Source organism: Pantherophis guttatus, chromosome 18 (assembly GCF_059756535.1).
Source record: "Pantherophis guttatus breed Tessera chromosome 18, ASM5975653v1, whole genome shotgun sequence".
NCBI lineage: Eukaryota > Metazoa > Chordata > Lepidosauria > Squamata > Colubridae > Pantherophis > Pantherophis guttatus.
The window spans coordinates 14,938,600-14,952,865 of NC_142080.1; the positions used below are offsets into that span (position 1 = coordinate 14,938,600).

General features: G+C 45.7%; 1 protein-coding gene across 1 annotated transcript in view; it reads left to right on the forward strand.

Moving 5' to 3' along the window:
• CTSF (cathepsin F) overlaps positions 1-14,266 on the forward strand; it is a 28,048-nt gene that overhangs the window by 4,499 nt on the left and 9,283 nt on the right. Inside the window, exons 3-8 of the mRNA XM_034426326.3 lie at positions 471-546; positions 1,624-1,736; positions 2,997-3,072; positions 4,713-4,826; positions 9,545-9,690; positions 10,634-10,730. Of these exons, the coding sequence (XP_034282217.3) occupies positions 471-546; positions 1,624-1,736; positions 2,997-3,072; positions 4,713-4,826; positions 9,545-9,690; positions 10,634-10,730 (622 nt within the window). The remainder of the gene's footprint in view (positions 1-470; positions 547-1,623; positions 1,737-2,996; positions 3,073-4,712; positions 4,827-9,544; positions 9,691-10,633; positions 10,731-14,266) is intronic.

Sequence of the window (14,266 nt, forward strand, 5' to 3'; positions counted from 1 at the left end):
CTTCACACTTCTATGGACAGGGCATTAGATATAGAGCATAGAATCCTAGAATCAGAAGGGACCTTGTAGTCCAGCCCCCTGTTCAATCTCTTCTTTAAAATCTCCAGTGATGGAGCACCCATAAATTCCATTGATCAATTGTTCTCACTGTCAGGACATTTCTCCTTACTTCTAGGTTGGATCTCTCTTTGATAATCTTCCGTGAGGTGAGACTCATGGATCTCGGAGAAGGTCCAGCATATGCTGCGCAAGGATTCCGAGCTAGGGCCTCGCTTGGCTCCTCCTTCCAGGCTAGCTGACAGCCTCCCAACACCCAGAGAGTCAGGACGTTGGACGAGAGAGAGTTCCCACCAAGGCTTCCCTGGGTGGCTGTGATGAAGTTGAGCAACCCTGATTTGGATTGTTAGTAAATCCAATTTCCAATTCCGCCCCTTGTGCATTTCTGACTCATGGCTCTTCTCGCCACCCAGTCCTGCCACTTCGAGGTTTGGAGCCAGCCCTGGGCAAGCAACAAGAATCTGCTTAAGCAAGACTGCCATCCCACCGGTAAGTCAGCTCTCAGGCTGCCTGCAGCACCAAGCGGGCGCCAGATCTCTGCCAGCCTCAGCGGATTCCCCGAGCGTCTGCTTTGCCTCACAAATCAGGGCTGGGAAAAGAAAGGGGAAAGTGGGAAATTGCCTGAAGGCATTCAGAGCAAGAGAGAGAAGTTGGGATCCTGCATCAGGCCAGGTGGTTTTAAACCCTGGCTTGCTAAACAAGCCCTTGTGGCTCGGGCGGGCTTGCACATTGTGCTGACCCACAATACGGGTGGTGAATTTGGGCTTAGTGCATGGTGAATTCCTGTAATTTTGGTTCGCTCGATAGGTAGTCCTTGACTTACAACCATTCATTTAGTGATGGTTTGAAGTTACAACGGCACTGAAAAAAATGACTTTAGGACCATTTTTCACACTTACGACCCTTGCAGCATCCCTGTGGTCACATGATCAAAATTTGCACGCTTGATGGGTCACGTGATTCCCTTTTGCGACCTTCTGAGAAGTAAAGTCAATGGGGAAGCCAGATTCACTTCACTTAACCGTGTTATTAAGCTAACAAACTGCAGTGGTTCACTTAACAAGTGTGGCAAAAAGGTCATAATATGGGGCAGAATTCACCTAACAACTGTCTCACTCAGCAATAGAAATTTTGGACTCCATTGTGGTCATATGTTGAGTGCATAAGTCTTACGTCATGAGGTCATGTCACTTTTTTAGTGCTGTTGCAACCTCGGTCACTTAGCGAATGGTTATATGTTGAGGACTCCCTTTACTGGGCCTCTGATAGGGGTCAGAAGGATTTGCCCTAAAGCTGGAGTGGTGATGTCCAAGCTTGACCACTTTAAGACCTGTGGACTTCAACTCCCAGAATTCCCCAGCCTGCATGCCTGGCTGAGGAATTCTGGGAGTTAAAGTCCCCAAAGTTATCAATGGTGGACAACCCCCTCCCCCCGGCTGTAACGGCTGTTTGGCCGAAGGGTCCCGCTTTGACCTTGGTGAGGGGGGCTGTTTGGGGCAAAAGAGAATGACAACCAAAATTTCCTTTTGTAATATTTCTCCCCTCCCCCTCCGTTCTTCCCGGCAGAACCATTGGCTGAAATCCAGGCGTCCATGCTGGGTCCATGGGAGACGTTTCCTCTGACCGGCCCTTTTGTGGGCGCAGCTGGGACACCTTTGAGGCAGATGGAATCTCTCCAGGTGGGCGATGCTTTTCCCCTGGAGAATACACTAGAGACTTATGACCGCACCCGGGACATCCTTAGGGCATCATTAAGCAAGGCATCACGAGACCACCGGACCTGATTTTATTACTGTTTTTTAAAAGGGGCATTAAATGAATCATGCCTCTTTCTGGGCACAGTGAAAATATATCTGCTGAACAAAAACTCCGTATTGGTAACAGGAAGGGCATCCGGCCAGTAAACATTCTGCTAGCTCCATTCAATTACCCAGACACCACCAAGCAAAGGATTATGGGGTCGTTAAAAGGAGATGACGATTAAATGAATCATGCATTCATTAAATAAATTGCATGATCATTAAGTGAATCCAGCTTCCCCCATTGATTTTGATGGTCGGAATCTGGCTGGGAAGATCATACATTGGGATCATGTGATTGTGAGATTCTGCAACCGTTGTAAATATAAATTTTGCCTGGCACCCAAATCTTGATCATGTTAATCACGGGGTGGTACAACAGTCGTAACTTTTGAGGATGGGTCAAAAGTCACTTTTTCCTGTTGTAACTTTGAACTGTCGTAAAACAAACGGTCGTAAGTCGAGGAGCACCTGCATCAGCATGGCTTGCCAGACTGGCTTCCTCCGAGGACAGGACTCTGCTCTCTTTCTCCCTTTGGCTCCCAAAAAGACGGAGGAGACTGTCCACTGAAACTGGAAGGGGTGCATGGGCTATGTTGTCTTTTCTTCTGCTGAATTTTTCCTTTTGCAGAGGAGACTGGGAGGGGGAGGTGTCTGGTGTAGCAGATCCTCCTTCGCGAGGAATTCAGTTCCTCCACACCCCATTTGTGCCCCCACCCCCCAAATTGTCAAGGCTACAATCTTTGCTGCTTTGGGGCGAGGTAGATTTTCAAATTTTCAGCGTTTAAACCCCAGTGGCTCCTTCCCAGCTCAGGCCAGTTTCTCCCATTGGAAGGCATCGTACAACAAATCAAGGACTTGGAAGTCCGTCTGCCAACCTCTTCTTGAGGGTCCCAGAGTCCCCTGTTCTCTGGTGACATCACAGCCCCACCCTTTACGCAGGGTGGGAAACCTGAGGGTGGCCCCCAGCCCAGGCCAAAAAATGGCTGCTTGCTCTCCCTCTTTGGAGCCTCCGTTCCCTTAAATTTCTGCCAAGGGCTGGCCTGCTGCAGCCGGGGTGTGGCCAGGCCCGTGGTGGGGTCAGTAGTGGTTGTCCTCCATGTCTCTGGTTCTCATCCTGGGGGTCTCTTCCTTCCACAGAACGCCTCCGCCCACCTGGTCTCCCTCTTCAAGGACTTTCTGACAACCTACAAGAAGAGCTACCTGGACGAAAGAGGTGATTTCCGAACAGGGGGCGTTGGGGAGGGACTGGTTACCCTTTGCAGTTGGGGGGCGGCAGGCCCCATGGCACAATTTCAAGTGCAGGCATGTGCAGTGCATGACCCACTTTCAAAACAGAACTCCAGTCATGTCCAGTCACGCCCAAATCTCTAAATCAGTGAGATGGACAGCATAAAAAACCAGAGAGATGATAGAGATGGATGGATGGAGACAGAGAGACAGAATATAGCTAGATGATAAAGAAAGTGAAAAGGAAGGAAGGAAGGAAAAAGAAAGGAAAGAGAAGAAGAAAGAAAGAAGAAAAATAGAAAGAAAAAGATAGATAGAAGATAGATAATGTGACGGTAAAGGTTCCCCTCACACATATGTGCTAGTCGTTCCTGACTCTAGGGGGCGGTGCTCATCTCCATTTCAAAGCCGAAGAGCCAGTGCTGTCCAAAGACGTCTCGGTGGTCATGTGGCTGGCATGACTCAACGCCAAAGGCACACGGAATGCTGTTCCCTTCCCACCAAAGGTGGTCCCTATTTTTCAACCTAGCAGTGCTTTCGAACTGCTGGGTTGGCAGAAGCTGGGACAAGGAACGGGAACTCACCCCGTTACGCGGCACTAGAGATTCGAACCGCCGAACTGCCGACCTTTCGATCCACAAGCTCAGCATCTTAGCCACTGAACCACCGTGTCCCTAAGAAGATAGATAGATGATAGATAAAGTGAAAGAGAAAAATAGTGAGGATAGAAGGAAAGATAAAGACAGACGATATAGATGCTAGAAGTGAAAGAAAGGAAAAGAGATAATAAAGACAGAATATAGATAATGAAAAGGAAGTGAAAGAAAGATGATAGATAGATAGATAGATAGATAGATAGATAGATAGATAGATAGATACATAGATAAAAGTTTTTTGAAGTGAGGCTCGATCAGCCCCGAGAGCCAGTTTGGTCTAGTGGTTAAGGCACCAGCTTAGAAAGCAGTGGGACATGAGTTCAAGTCCTGCCTTAGCCCCGAAAGCCAATCACTAGGAGACTATGAGTTCTAGTTCTGCCTTTAGGCATGAAAGCCAGCAGAGTGACTTTGGGTCAGTTCCTCCCTCTCAGCCCAGCCTACCTCACAGGGCTGTTGGGGTGGGGAAAATAGGAGGAGGGAGGTGTGTTGGATAGGTTTGCCACCTTGAGCTATTTGTAAAGATAATAAAGATCAGGCTCCAAATATATAAACAATATTTGGGTGCTTGTGAAGCAGCAGGTATTTATAATGGTCGGAGCATCCCAGTTTGCTAGCTGACTTCCAACAAGCAGCGGCAATAGGGGTAGCTGGATTCACTTAGCGGCCATGTGATTCGTTTAGCAATGATTCATTTAGTGATTCTCTTGATAACCATGGCAAAAAAAGAAACAGTAAAATTGGGCACAGAGTGCTTAACTAAGTACTGAGTAACTCAAAATTCTGATCCCATTTTGGTCGTAAGTCGAGGATGATTCCAGGGGGTCATGGGCTCTCTAGTCCAGGGGTCTTCAACCGTGGCAACTTGAAGACTTGTGGACTTCAACTTAAAGTTAAAGTCCACAAGTCTTCAAGTTGCCACGGTTGGTCTAGTCCTAATTAGGGGCTGTTTCCACGGGCTGCTTTGTTTCAGAGACCCAAAGGCGCTTCCGCATTTTTGCCGAGAACCTGGAGAAGGCCCGTCTCTATCAGGAACTGGATCAGGGCACCGCAGAATACGGAGTCACCAAATTTAGCGACCTGACAGGTAGGTGAGAAGTTTGCTTTCTGGTTTCTTTTCTGGATGGCAAAAGTTGCTGGTAAAGTGGACGAATATTTTGCATGTGTATTAGGGGTGAAATGCTCCCGGTTCGGACTGGATTGCCCGATCCGGTAGCGATGGTGGCGGGTGGTTCGGAGAACCAGTAGCAAAAATCCCTGCCCCCCCCCCCCCGCCACACCATGCCCAGCTGAGCCGTATAATCATCAGAGGCTTTTTTTTTTTTTTTTACTTTTAAAAGCATTTTTTCTACAACTACTTCCCCCGAAAAAATACTTTTAAAAATAAAAAAAAAGCCTCTGATGATCGCGCGGCTCAGCTGGGATTGTCAGAGGCTTTTCAAAGCATTTTTTTCTGCAACCTCTTCCCCGGAAGAGGTTGCAGAAAAAAAATGCTTTAAAAGTCTCTCTGACCATCCCAGCTGAGTTGACTGATCGTCAGAGAGACTTTTCAAAGCATTTTTTTCTGCAACCTCTTCTGGGGAAGACATGGTTAAAAAAATGCTTTGAAAAGCCTCTGACCATTCCAGCTGTGTTCCTGATCGGCAGAGGCTTTTCAAAGCATTTTTTTGCATTTGCAGAAAAAATGCTTTGAAAAGTTAAAAAAAAAAAGTTGGCCATGTCCACCCTGTCACATTACACCCCCCACCAAGCCACGCCCACAGAGCCGGTAGTAACAAATTTTACATTTCACCCCTAATGTGGATCCAAATGTACTCCGTGCGAAACTGCCCATCTCATCTGCAGGCCATTATTTCTCAATCAAAACAGCCAGGAATGGTATACATTGTGGATGTAACATAGAATAGAATGAATGAGCTGGAAGAGACCTTGGAGGTCTTCTAGTCCAGCCCCTTGCTCAAGCAGAAGAACCGATACTATTTCAGATAAGTGACTGTCTAGTCTCTTCTTAAAAATATCCAGTGATGGAGCAGCCACAGTTTCTGGTGGCGAGCTGTTCCACTGGTTAATTGTCCTCACTGTTAGGAAGTTTCTCCTTAGTTCCAGGTTGCTTCTCTCTGGTTAGTTTCCATCCATTGTTTCTTGTCTTGCTTTCTGGTGCTTTGGAGAATAATTCGACCCCGTCTTCTTTGTGGCAGCCCCTCAAATTTTGGAAACGCTGCCATCATATTCCCCCCAGTCCTTCTCTAGACTGGCCAAACCCAAATCCTGCATAGTTCTTCATATGTTTTTGTCTCCAGACCCTTAATTTTTTTAGTTGCTCTTCACTGAACTTTTTCCAAAGTCTCAACATCTATTTTGTAATGTGGGGACCAAAACTGGATACGGTATTCCAGGTGTGGCCCTTACTAGGGTTTTATAAAGCATTACTAATACTTCATGTGATCTTGATTCTATGCCTCTATTTATACAATCCAGGATTGTATTCGCTTTTTTGGCTGCTGCTGCACACGGCTGGCTCGTGTTTAAGCGATTGTCCACTAGGACTCCAAGGTCCCTCTCACAGTTCCTGTTTTTGAATTCCTGTTGCTATTTTATTCAGCATTTTTTAAAAAAACTTTTGGGCTGGCTGCAGTTGATCTGTCCAAATAGGATAGAAATAATAGAAGAACACAGAATAGAATACTTTATTTGGCCAAGGAATTTTTCTCCAGCGCAGGAACTCTCAGTGTACATGCAAAGCAACAGAGTACAGCTAGTCCTTGACTTACAACACTTCACTTAATGACCGTTCGAAGGTACAACGGCATTGAAAATGTGACCTATGACCATTTTTCACACTTATGACCTTTGCAGCATCCCCATGGTCATATGATTGACATGTGGATGCTTGGCAACTAACTCACATTTATGACGGTTGCAGTGTGCCGGGGTCACATGATCCGTTTTGTGACCTTCTGACAAGCAAACTCAATGGAGGAAGCCAAATTCACTTAACAACCATGTCACTAACTTAACAATTGCAGTGATTCACTTAACAAATGTGGCAAGAGAAGTCATAAAATGGGACAAAGCTCGTTTAACAAATTTCTCACTTAGCAACAAATTTTGGGCTCAATTGTGGTCGTAATTTGAGGACTGCCTTTAACAATAACTGTCATAATAATACCAATAAGAGGGAACACTTTAATTATGCTGTCAGCCTCATTTTAGTCCTGTCTATCAAGACTGTGGTGCTTAGTTGTGGCTTTGTGTGTTGTGTGTTGGATAGATCCCTTAATTGTAGATAGATGCACCTACGTAGTCTGTTTCTGGGGAAAAAATAAACAGGTAGTCCTCGAATTATGACCAGTTACTTAGCCTCAATGTATGGCCTGCCATTTGCAATGTCCTGTGGTCGTGTGATTTATGATGTTTTTATCAGAAATTTCTGGTTTCTGGCATAAAATATCCCATAGGGAAAATACGTTCATTGAATGACTCCCACATTCACTTTACGGCCACTGGAAAATAGGTCATAAAATCAGGCACAGTAATGCATTGTAAGCCGCCCTGAGTCTCCGGAGAAGGGCGGCATATAAATTGAACTAATAAATAAGTAAGTAAGTAAGTAAATAAGTAAGTAAGTAAGTAAAAGGATGACCACTTAACAACCACGGACACTTAGGACCAAAACCGCAGGCTGAATTAAGGTCATAATTGATTGATTCTTGAGCCGGAAATCACAAAGGATTCCGGTTGAGTTTCAGGAAATGTTAGTTAAATTTGTTTGCTGTCCAACTGGCCGCGAGGTTAATTATTTAATTTTGGCAGTTTGGAGATGTCTCTCTCAGAGAAGCTGTGCCAAAGTTGGGGTCTCTTTCCAGCATAATCCTGCAATTCATTTTGGTCGTCCCCCCACTCATAACATGTAACAGTAACAGAGTTGGAAGGGATCTTGGAGGTCATCTAGTCCACCCCCTGCTCACGCAGGAGACCTGTACTAGGGATTCAAACTGCCAACCTTTCTGATCGACAAGCTCAGTGTCCTAGTCACTGAGCCACCTAGTCAGGGTTGAGTGGATCTCTTCAGCCGCTGACTCCACTTATTATTCCTGCCTGGCATGTTTTAAATTTGCTAAGTCAATATAATGTCGGTCCACGATGACCTGGAGTCATGATTTGATTGAAAAGTAAGGCCTGACTTCCTTTCCAATGAGAAGGTGGAACTTTTGCTGTTGAAAATGTTTTAGAGATTCACAAGCGTGAAGTGGAAATCCTCTAGACTTCCTTGGAGATTTTTAAATGCCTGCCTTGTTTTTTTAAAAAAAATCTATTTCAAATTAAGGTGGCTCAGACTCTTGTCTTATTCTTATTTAGAATGAGAACAAGATTTATTCATTAAACCAGTGTTAGGCAAATCATGACACTGAGTGCAAAACCCAGTCTAAAAGATATAAGTTGCAGGTATATGTAGGAACAGGATTTGGGAGAGCAAAAGGCAGAGTTTTCTACTTTTATCAGGAAGAACAGATTCAGTATGTTTCCCTTTGGTACAGATGTCAAAGTCTTCGGAGAAAGGCGGCATACAAGTTGAACAAATAAATAAAATAAAGAAATGTCATGGTCATTTTGCAAACTTTTGTTTTGAGACATGTGGACATTTTCTCATGCTTTTAATATTTGATATGCCTCAAGGGTTGATATTTTCCTGCTTTTGTTTTGCTTGTTATTGCTTGCTGTTATGTTCTTCTAATTTTCAATTATTATTTTTTTGTAATTTTTGTTAATTTGTTTTTGGTAGATAGTTAGGTTTGAGGGATCTTTTGTAGTTTTTATCTTTTTTAAAAAATACCACTTTCAATAAAATAAACCTTAAAAAATAGTCGTAGCATAAATGGGTGGAAGAACATTAAAGAGAGAGCCAACCGAGAATTAAGGATAAATTCCCAGACACTGAGAACAACCAAATGGTGAAATGGCTTCTCTCAAGAAGTTGGGGTGCTCCATCACTGGAGGTCTTCAAGAAGAGACTGGACAGCCATTTGTCTGGAATGGTATAGGGTCTACTGTTTGAGTAGGGGGTGGACTAGAAGACCTCTGGATCCCCTTCCAGCCCTAGATTTAGATCAGGGATCTGCAACCTTAAATACTCAAAGAGCCATTTGGACCCGTTTTCCCACAGAAAAGAAAACACTGGGAGCCACAAAACCCTTCCCGTGCCTGACTATTTCTTGAGTGGCCACAAAACTAGCATATGTAGTTGAATTAAACGTTCTGTTTTCTTCTGAAATTTTTCTTTTCTTGGATTTATCCATGGTTGGTCTACCGGGGATTGAAAAGCTCAATAAATTGTGTGCCGGCAGGTTTCGCAAATTGGTTGTGATGCATATTTTGAGTGACAGGGAGCCGCAGCAGAGGGGTGAAAGAGCCACATGCGGCTCCAGAGCCGCAGGTTGCTGACCCCTGGTTTAGATAGATAGATAGATAGACAGACAGACAAAGTAAAGGATGGATGGATGGATGGGTGGATAGATGGATTGTCTGTCTATCTATCTACCCATCCATCCATCATTACTTCATCTGCTGTCTATATCTATCTATCTATTTTATCTGTTTGTCTGACGTGATAGATGAGAGAGATGATGGGTGGCTTGCTTCCTGGAGTTGTGGACAATGGATGGTGCAGGGTCTCCTGCTTGAGCAGGGGGTTGGACTAGAAGACCTCCAAGTTCCTTTCCAACCCTATGATTCTATCTTCTATGGAAATGGAGAACGAGGTTTGGGGCAGGATTCGTCACTCATGGTCTGCTTCTCTTCTTCCAGAGGAAGAGTTCCGTTCCAGGTACCTGAATCCACTGCTGACAAAGCTACCTGGCCGGCCCATGAAAGTGGCCTCCATCCCAAATGGTTCGTTTCCTGAGGAATGGGACTGGCGGGATCATGGAGCTGTCACAGGGGTCAAAAACCAGGTGGGTCTTCCTAGGCTAGGTCCTCTGGACAAACAGTTGGATGGATTCTGAGATGGGGTCCTGGGTGGGGCTGGTGGTCGTTCTGCCTAGGTGGTGATGCCTGTCTGTTTGGTCAATAGGGCGTCCAACCTTGGCAACTTCTTGTGGACTTCAACTCCCAGAATTCCCTAACCTGAACAGCTTGATCCTCCTTGAATTAAGCTCGATGTCTCTTTAGGACCGTGTTTCTAAACCATAGCAACTTCAAGATGGGTGGACTTCAATTTCTCTAGCTTTACTGGCTGGGGAATTCTGGATGTTGAAGTCCACCTGTCCTCCAGTGGCCTTCTCCTGCTTGAGAAACACTAGTGCCAAAATTGAAACGTGGGCAGCTACGTGCCTCTTCATTTCAACTTGTCATTAGAGTTAGGAGAGTGGGGATGTTGACTACTAATGGGTTACTTCGGAGAAATGAAACTTAATGCAGTTCCATGAGAGTTTGTGAGACTCTGGAAACCTTTCAAGGTCAGATCAAAAGGTGTGCAGAAGAAGTCAGATGGTTCCCACAACAAAGAGAACTTTTTAATACTGTCTACATCAGGGGTGTCAAACCTGCGCCCTCACGATGGCGTCACATGACATATCGAGACTTCTATCCCCTTCGTGAAACTGGGCGGGGCCAACACGTGACGCATCCGGCCCGTGGGCTGCAAGTTTGACACCCCTGGTCTACAAGGAAGCCTGGGGGTTGGGCTGGGAAAATCATTGTTTAATACTGGGGGATTCTGGGAGTTAAAGTCCACCCGTCTTTCAGTGGCTAAGGTTGAGAAACATGGTTCGGGCTGGAGAATTCTGGGAGTTGAAGTCCACCATTTTCAAGTGGCCAAGGTTTAGGAGCACTGCTTCTAAAGCTTGGATGGGGCTTTTCTGATGCTGTTTGTGTTGTCTCTTCTTCTCTCTGCAGGGCGAGTGTGGCTCCTGCTGGGCCTTTTCCGTAACGGGCAACATAGAAGGACAGTGGTACCTTCACAAGGGTAACTTGCTCTCCCTCTCTGAGCAAGGTAAGTGAGGAGTTGGGTTCACAATCTGCTGGGGGGGGGGTTGCCCTGTTGGAAAAGATAGATCCACCCCAGTGCCGTGCTTTGTGGCAGCTTCTCACCTCGACTGGTGATGTTCACCCATACTAACAGGCAGTGGTGAAATCCAATTTTTTTTTACTACTGGTTCTGTGGGCGTGGCTTGGTGAGGGGAAGGATACTGCAAATTCTCCATTCCCAGCCCACTCCGGGGAAGGATACTGCAAAATCCCCATTCCCACCCCAGTCGGGGGCCAGCCAGAGGGTGGTATTTGCCGGTTCTCCAAACTACTAAAAATTTCTGCTACCGGTTCTCTGAACTGCTAAAAATTTCCGCTACCAGTTCTCCAGAACCTGTCAGAACCTGCTGGATTTCACCCCTGCTAATGGAGAAATGCAATTAAAGAATCCAATATTTAATGTTACATGTAATAACAGCGGCTAGAATTACGTATGCACAAAATTGGAAAAATGGAATACCCACAGAGGAAATGGTAAGAAAGAAAACATTAGATGGATTAGATGGAAGTTAAAGACAAAGGAGAAGTATGTTACAACCATGGATACAATAGATACAAGTATGTTGTATAATATCAAGTTTTTATTCTTTTTTCTATAGACTATACTGTATGAGTTCCAGGTATATTTGTAAAGAAAGAAACAGACATTCTGCGAGCTCCGGTACTAGGAACTAGATTTCCTTCAACCGGGTATTTTCCTACGTAAACCAAGTTTTTCAAATTGCAGCAGAGCTCAGTGAAATCATAGTGGATGTGATTTCACTGAGCTACGGCTGCAATTTGAAAAACTTGGTTTACGTAGGAAAATACCCGGTTGAAGAAAAATACATACCGTATTTTCTGGCGTATAAGACGACTTTTTAACACATGAAAATCTTCTCAAAAGTCGGGTGTCGTTCTCCTGTAACCAGGCAGACCAGCCCGAAAGGCTCTGACGAGCCTTAAATGGCTCTGGTGATCCAAGCTCTGACGATCTGCTAATCAGGCAACTCAGCTGGGATCGCCAGAGCCATGGAGAAGGGAAAAACTTTTCCCCCTCCAGCTTGCTTACCTTAGCTCAGTGGTTGGGGGTCAAACAACCCTTTCACAGGGGTCGCCTAAGACAGTGGTCACCAACCGGTGGTCCTTTGGTGGTCCGCGGAGAAATTTTTGTATTTTTGCATTTTTGCAGGTGGTGCAATACAGAAAAACGAGCGCAGCCCTCGCCATCCGGAATGAATGGTGCTGTTGTGGCGGTGGGGGAGGGGGCGGCAGAAGCGGGAAGAAGCGGCGTTTGCGATGGCTGGAAGCTGTGGGAGTGAAGCACTACTTTCATTTGTACGGCAACAGCATTCCGCCTTGGTATATTTGTGCCAGCCAGTGGCGCAAGGCAGCCCTCCTCTCCTGCTGCCTGGGACTCAGAGTGGTAAATGGCGTCTGATCCGGAGAGCAGCTGGATTTTGCTCCCTAATCCGGATGCCAGATCGGCCCCCTGCAAGCTCTCGTCTCTCGAGGAGCGCTCCCTGAAGCGGGGCTGGAAACTTTGGTTGGGCTGCTTGAGAGAGGAAAGCTTGCAGGGGGGCGATCTGGTGTCTGCAATGGAGAGCAAAATCCGGCTTCTTCTCTCTGCTGAAAGTGCAGCATCAGGATTCTGCCTTGGTATATTTGCGGCGCCTTGGTATATTTGCGGTGCAGCCCTCCTCTCCTGATGCTTGGGACTCGGAGCGGTAAATGGTGACTGATCCGAGGAGCAGTCGGATTTTGCTCTCCATTGCAGATGCCAGATCGGCCCCCTGCAAGCTCTCATCTCTGGAGGAGCCCAACCAAAGTTCCCAGTGCCACTTCAGGGAGCGCTCCTCGAAAGATGAGAACTCGCAGGAGGCCGATCTGGCATCCGCAATGGAGAGCAAAATCCAGCTGCTCCCCAGACTAGTCACCATTTACCGCTCTGAGTCCCAAGCAGCAGGAAACGAAGGCTGCCTTGCGCCGCAAATATACCAAGGCAGAATCCTGATGCTGCACTTTCAGCAGAGAAATGAGGGCTGCCTTGGCCATCGGCTGGCGCAAATATACCAAGGCGAATGCTCATGCCACACAAGTTCAAGTAGTGCTTCGCTCCCACACTTCTTCCGGCCCTCAGTCTCTCAGGGAGATGCTTGACTTCCTCTCAGCCCCAAGACACCGGCTGGCCCATGAGATGAAAGAGAGAGAGAGAGAGAGAGAAAGAGAGAGAATCAGAATGAGACAGAGAGAGAAAGAGACAAAGAATGAAAGAGAGAATGAGAGAGAGAGAATCAGAATGAGACAGAGAGAGAAAGAGACAAAGAATGAAAGAGAGAGAAAGACAGAATGAGAGAAAGAGACAGAGTGAATCAGAGAGAGAGAGAGAGACAGAAAGAGACAGAGAATCAAAGAATCAGAGAGAGAGAGAGACAAAATGAAAGAAAATCAGAATGAGAGAGAGAGAGTGGGGAGAGAGAGAGAGAAAGAGGGGGAGAGAGAAAGAGAATGAGAGAGAAAGAGTGGGAGAGAGAAAGAGAAAGGGGGAGAGAAAGAGAAAGAGTGGGGGGAGAGAGAGAAAGGGACAGAGAAAGAGAGAATGAGAATGAAAAAAAAAAAAGGAAAGCACATATTTTTGATGGTTTTAGGAATAACTTTATCGTTGGGGGTCACCACAACATGAGGAACTGTATTAAAGGGTCGCGGCATCAGGAAGGTTGAGAACAGGAATTTTATTTTAACAGGAAAATTCGGGGGTCATCTTATACGCCCAGTTGTCTTATACGCCGGAAAATACGGTACTTTTAAAACCTACGACAAGAGGTTTAATTCTGAGGTTTTCGCAGGTATTTGTATGTAGGTTTTTGGTTATTTGGGTTTTCTCCCGCGTAAAATTGGAAGTCGCCAAAGTACTTCCAATTTTACACAGGAGAAAACCCAAATAACCAAAGACCTACACACATACGCACATATATATATTATATATATGTATAATATATATACACACACTGCTCAAATAAAGGGAACACAAAAATAAGATATCCTAGATCTGAATGAATGAAATATTCGTAGTAAATACTTTGTTCATTACATACTTGAATGTGCTGACAACAAAATCACACAAAAATTATCAATGGAAATCAAATTTATCAACCCGTGGAGGTCTGGATGTGGAGTTACACTCAAAATTAAAGTGGAAAAAAACACTACAGGCGGATCCAACTTTGATGTAATGTCCTTAAAACAAGTCAAAATGAGGCTCAGTAGTGTGTGTGGCCTCCACGTGCCTGTATGACCTCCCTACAACGCCTGGGCATGCTCCTGATGAGGTGGCGGATGATCTCCTGAGGGATCTCCTCCCACACCTGGACTAAAGCATCCTCCAACTCCTGGACAGTCTGTGGTGGAACGTGGCATTGGTGGATGGAACGAGACATGATGTCCCAGATGTGCCCAATTGGATTCAGGTCTGAGGAACGGGCGGGTCAGTCCGTAGCATCAATGCCTTCATCTTGCAGGAAC